At 45.9% G+C, this 5,448-nt stretch overlaps 1 protein-coding gene across 1 annotated transcript in view; it reads left to right on the top strand.

Annotated features, from left to right (window-relative positions):
- TTC7A (tetratricopeptide repeat domain 7A) overlaps positions 1 to 5,448 on the top strand; it is a gene marked incomplete at its 5' end in the record, with an annotated part of 107,633 nt that overhangs the window by 5,567 nt on the left and 96,618 nt on the right. Inside the window, one exon of the mRNA XM_010140088.1 lies at positions 4,898 to 5,028. Within this exon, the coding sequence (XP_010138390.1) occupies positions 4,898 to 5,028 (131 nt within the window). The remainder of the gene's footprint in view (positions 1 to 4,897; positions 5,029 to 5,448) is intronic.

Here is a 5,448-nt window from a genome sequence, read left to right as displayed (position 1 = left end):
AGTGGTAGAGCCCCCATCCCTGGAGGTGTTTCCCAGCTGTGTGGAGGTGCTGCTGGGCGACAGGGGGCAGGGGGGAGCTGGCAGCGCTGGGTTGCACTTGAGGAGCTTAAAGGTCTTTCCAACCTAAACAGTTCTGTGATCTAAATCTGTGCAGCAGTGACTCAACCAGCTAGATACCATTTGAAATGCTTTCTCGTGACTTAAAGTTTTAACAGTCCCGTTGCCTCTCTTCCTCCTCTTGTGCCAGTCTACTCTGCAGCAGTTTTGGCGTTTGGCATTTTCGGCTCGGGGTGGGTTTATTTTGTGCAGCCCCGGTCTGGCCTGTCTGTGCAGCCACCAATGGGCATTGCTGGGGTGATTCACCACCTCGAGGGCCACCTGACGTGGATGAAGCACATGGTGTGGTGCAATACCTCCCCTGGGGTGACTGAGAGGATGCTGTGGACTAACTCATTCCTGGGCGTCTAAAGATGGGTCAGATGAATCCTTGTAAATTTGTTTTTGGAAGTGGTTTGTGGTTTTTTTTTTTCTTTTAAACTTTAGAAGAGAGATCCATTGTGTCAAAAGGCTGCAGTAAGACCTTGGCCATTTAAGAAGTCCATGTGGAAGAGAACAAGGTGATCCCATGTCTGTAAGGAGCCTTGATCGCAGCCTGTGTTTTGTTATACCAAGTGCAACCACAAGTCACACATACAAGGAGATGAGACTTTGTAAGTTCAGTGGCTCAGAGCAGTCTTTGTTCCTGCACCCATTTAAGTCATCTGAAGATGTTTAAGATCTGTGGTGTGACACTTCTGAACAGCTGTGAAATCATGAGACAAACTCTGCTGGGTTGAGTCACTGGTCTTTAGTGCCCTCCTAAGAGCTGTGAATGCGCCTGCTGAAAGCAAAACCCTGAATCAGACACATGAGGATTTTTCCTGGTAGTGATGAAGAGCCTGGAGCCTGCAGGTTTCATGGTTCTGGGTTCAGTCCCAACCCTCAACATGGGTTTTTAGCGTTTTTTTAGTTCATTTTTAGGACAAATTGGTACGCTTACATGTTTTCCTGCTTCTCTTATGGTTGTATCTTTTAACACACCTCAGTGATAATGAGGTGCAAGTGGTTGTTTGGAGGTTATGGTGGCATCCTGAAAGGCAGCTGGTGATATCACAGAGATCAGAAACAGAAAACCTCACCTTTTACTTGGCTGGTTTGAAAACTACCTGCTTGGTTTTAATCATGATTTTAAACTGAGCAACTGAAGCCTCAGAATTTGAATAATCTGTTTCAATTTCTTTTGTGGTTGTGCTCCGTAAATTTTTGTTGGTTGCAGAACTGTTAAAAACATGTAGGTTTGCATTCAGTAAACCTGCGTTGTGACCTCCCGGGATCCCTTCCAGCAGCAGTTTTTGTCTGCTGTCTGATGCCCTGTGTCCATGTGCACGTGCGTGTTCACATGTGATGGTAATAACATCACTTCAGAGCAGTGGAACTGCATGGCACGATGTCTCTCTCCCCGTGGCAAGGACTGAGTGAGATGAAGGTGGAAATAAGCCTTCATAAAATCTGCCCTTTCAGGTTTCCAAAAACGAGAGTGTTTCAGCTCCAGGAAGAAATTAGTTCAGTGACACATCTTACAAACCTTATGGGCTTGTTTTTTTTTTTTTCCTAACATAAATGCAGATTAGCTTTAGAAAGGGGAAAGAAGAATTAAAGATTATAGAGAGATCTAGAGCTGGAGATGAATCTTTGGGAGAACTAGTGGAGGTGAACGGAAGCCTTGTCTTTATGCAGGAAAGAAAAGCAGCATTGCTCTACATAGAAAGTTCTACTGCCTCTGAAGTGGGTAGAAAGAGTTTGTACCTTTAAGGAGGAGAATGTGGAAGCGTGTGTCTCTAAATTTCGAGCTTGGGCCATACTCCGTGAGAAATGCTTATCTTCACTACATAAACAGCTCTTATGGTCCGTCTGTATGTATATATTTAAATATTGGCACCTGATTCATATAAGAAAAATCTTAGCATAGGTAAGTTCTAAGTTGGTATTATCTTACCATAGCTGGTTCTGAAAAATACCCGAGTCCCTTTACCTTCGCCAGCTACCAAGAAAGCATATGGCTTCATGCTTTACTCGGAAGCTAATTCTGTCTTAGCAAAACGACACTTTTCTTGCTAAATCCAGTGTGGCAGGAGCACACACTTCCTTGGCTTTCGGGTGCTTTTTGGGAACTGATTTGAATTTAAAGTGTGTGTTGTGCTTCAAAACTTTTTTTTCTGTGCTGGTAACTGGGGGATGGAGAAGACTTGCTGGAACTGGTGCTCTCAGGACTGGAGGGCTTGTAAACAGTCTTGTCCAACTGCACCTTGAGCAAACCTGTATTTGTTGGGGCTTTGCATGGACTTTGAGAACTGAATTGGTGTTGCAAGAGTAGGGAACTTCTGTTGGTATTCCTTCATTTTTTGCTTTGTCTACTAGATTTGCAGTCTACCTGCTCTTAATTTTCCTTTTCATTGCGTTTCTGTGGTAGGGAACAGTAGCCCTGTTTGGATTCTGTGGAAGATTTTATCCTCTGATGCCATCAGGTCAGTGCATGTTAGCAGAAAGAGCCATGACTAATGTCACATCGTGTGGGTCATTCTTCCTCCTTGCCCTTTACAAGTAGAAAAATGTGTGCCATGTAGCCTAGGACCTGCTGTAATACCCTGTCTAGTGCTCCCTACCTACTGTGGCAAGAAACCTCGTTGGAGCCGTTTGTTCCCCTGGCTCTGCCCAGCCCCAGCTCGGTTTTTCTGACCGCGTGGATGGGCGCTGTGGTTGTCAGTGCTTGGTGCTGGCACAGGCGGCTTGCTTTCCCCTCCCACATCGGAGCTTAGCGATAGTAGCTCCTTGTGGAGGGCTGTAGCATGTGTGTAAATGGCTTTTAATCAGCCTGTTCTCTCTGTGTGACATCCCCCACGATAACCACCCCCATACAGGCTGTGCTGGGATGGCGGTTGCAGTTTGATGAAATGCTGTGTGTGTACGAGTGTCAGTGCATTGAACTGGATTTCTTTCAGGGTCCTCACCCCCTCTTTACACTTAGGAGGATGGTGACTCTGAAATGCAACACTTCTTAAAATTTATTTTCAATTAGGGAAGATGACTAGAAATTCGGAGATAGCTAAAACTGAGGCAGATCTAAGAAGAATATCTGTAGGCTAATGGTTCCAGCTCTGGATGGCTTCTCTTTCTGCGTAGAGTTAACATCCTTTTTCTCCCCTTCATTACATAGCAACAGAGTTAGGAAAACAACCCATGACAGGCAGCCAGAGACTTCGCAGGTGGACTAGGAGACAAAATCTGTTGTATGTTGGATGCTGTACAAGGTGTAAGTCAGTAGGAAGGGGAGAATGCCGAATGGACACTAGCTAAAAGCATCAAAACGATCATCATCCCTGTCTCCCCCACGCTGTCAGTCTGATGTAAATCCATCCCCCATGCTCTCCTCTGGTCAAGGTTTCCAAAGGCCGAAGGTCCTGGTGTGGTTTGTTGAGGGAAGGTGCCGTGCAGTTCGGAGTTGGGAGAGGGGCAGGAGGAGTGGGGAGGCAACTGCAGAGCGTGTGGGGCTTGTTCTCTTCTCAGCCTGCTTAACTAACTGCTGTTTTTTTTGGATAGGGGCAGGATTAGTGGGGAGGCAACTGCAGAGCGTGTGGGTCTTGTTCTCTTCTCAGCCTTCTGAACTAACTGCTGGTGTCTGGCTCGAATGTAAGACATGGGATAGGGAAACTCCTGGCAGAGTAACCAAGGGGACCAAACAGAGATGTTGAACGTGGGAGGTAAATAAAGCTAAGCCTGCTGAGGAACCTTGGGCTCCTGCAGCAGAAGTACTCATTCCACATCGTTCATCGTGGACATGACCCGTCTCTGTGGATCCGTGTCAGGAACACAAGGATTTTGTGTTATGTCTCTCACCTTTTTAACTGGTATTGGGGAGGGTTGTTATCTGTCAGATTTATGGGAAGTGTATGCTGAACGTTTTGCAGCCTGTGTTGGGCTGCTGGGCATCGGTGCAGTTCTGTTTGGTGTCGGGGACCTGAGGTTACCAACAATGATGTGTTGTAGAGATCCAGTGTGGCGTAAGAGCCTACGCTGGTATCGGTGTGTGGAGGTGTATAGCCTCTACGGATAGATTTAGAGATATAAAGGATGGCATCGTGTGATGCCAGATGAAGTTATGATAATGAAAGAGTTTCCTGTAGGGACAATAGCTGGAGGTCTTAATTAACATGCCTTTGTTTTTAAGTGAGGCTGGATGATGATACAAGAAAGAGGTTTAGTAGCTTTAGTACTCCTCTTTGGAAAAGAGGGTGATCTTATGGTTAAGTCTCCTGTGCCTTGCCAAGAGTTTACTGTGTGTCCATGTGCCATTTGCATGTGCTCAGATTTTCCAAGAGAGGCCTCAGATTTTTCTGACTTTGTTTTGGTATAATTTTCCAAGTTTTTTTTTTCGCCTTCAAAACTTCTGCTTATTGAAAGCTTCACTTGGAATACTGGATGCTTAGAAATAATAAAATCCAGTGCCAGGGTGTTTCTGAAACACTGCTTGTGTTGAAGCCCCCAAAATCTATAGGCATCTTTGGAAACAGTTTCTCTGCTTGCTCGTCCCTACCAGAGGGGTTGTTTGTCCTTTTCTTTATAGAGCGTTCGAAAGGCACCGTAGAAGCGTGAGGTGGCACTGTGTGTTAGAGCAGCATGACAAAAATGCCTCGCATGTTGGAGGAATTATATTTTCCTGGGGGTCTTCTCCTGAAAATCACTAAAACAAGGTGGAAAGCCACCTATGGAAAAACTTTTCCATCTGCTGGTAAATGGAGGAGTAACGTGGCCATGCTGCTGCAGTTGGGCTCTGGTTAAAGAAGGTGTTGCCATTTTGCAGGTCTGTCGCTGGAGCGCTCAACCAACTCGGTTGCCTCACGTGCTCGTCTGTGTGAAAGAGAGGAGGAAGTCGTGGCTTGTTTCGAGACAGCGTGTGTCATTGCCCAGGTGTACTTGCAGGAGCTTGAAAAGGTAAGAAGAAATGTGCTCAGGGTGTTACGTGGTGGCCTGGGTGGAATTTCCAGAGTTTCAACAGCAAAAATGATGTGGGAAACACCCAAGTGATCATAGACAATGAGGATTAGGAGAACAAGTTGGAAGGAGTGAGACATCTTGGTATAGGCAGCTGCAGAACAGCAGTTTATCAGGTGTCCGCCTGTTTCCTCTGAGAATGAGGTGTGGAAACCAGTTTTGCCTGCGGTAAAGCACTGAATTCTTCAGATGTGCTCAGGCTGTATCTTAGGTTTACCTCTCGCTAAAGAGGGACTACACTCCTGCGAGTGCCAGCAGGAAGGAACTCAAGACATTTGAGGTATCTACCGTGTAAATGATCCACAGTTGTGGATATTGAGCTCTCTAATGAGAGATCTTTGTGTCTGCAAAGAAGGGAAA

The sequence above is a fragment of the Buceros rhinoceros genome, unplaced genomic scaffold, assembly GCF_000710305.1.
Source record: "Buceros rhinoceros silvestris isolate BGI_N320 unplaced genomic scaffold, ASM71030v1 scaffold3967, whole genome shotgun sequence".
Classification (NCBI taxonomy): Eukaryota; Metazoa; Chordata; class Aves; order Bucerotiformes; family Bucerotidae; genus Buceros; species Buceros rhinoceros.
This window is presented reverse-complemented; position numbering and strand designations above follow the sequence as displayed.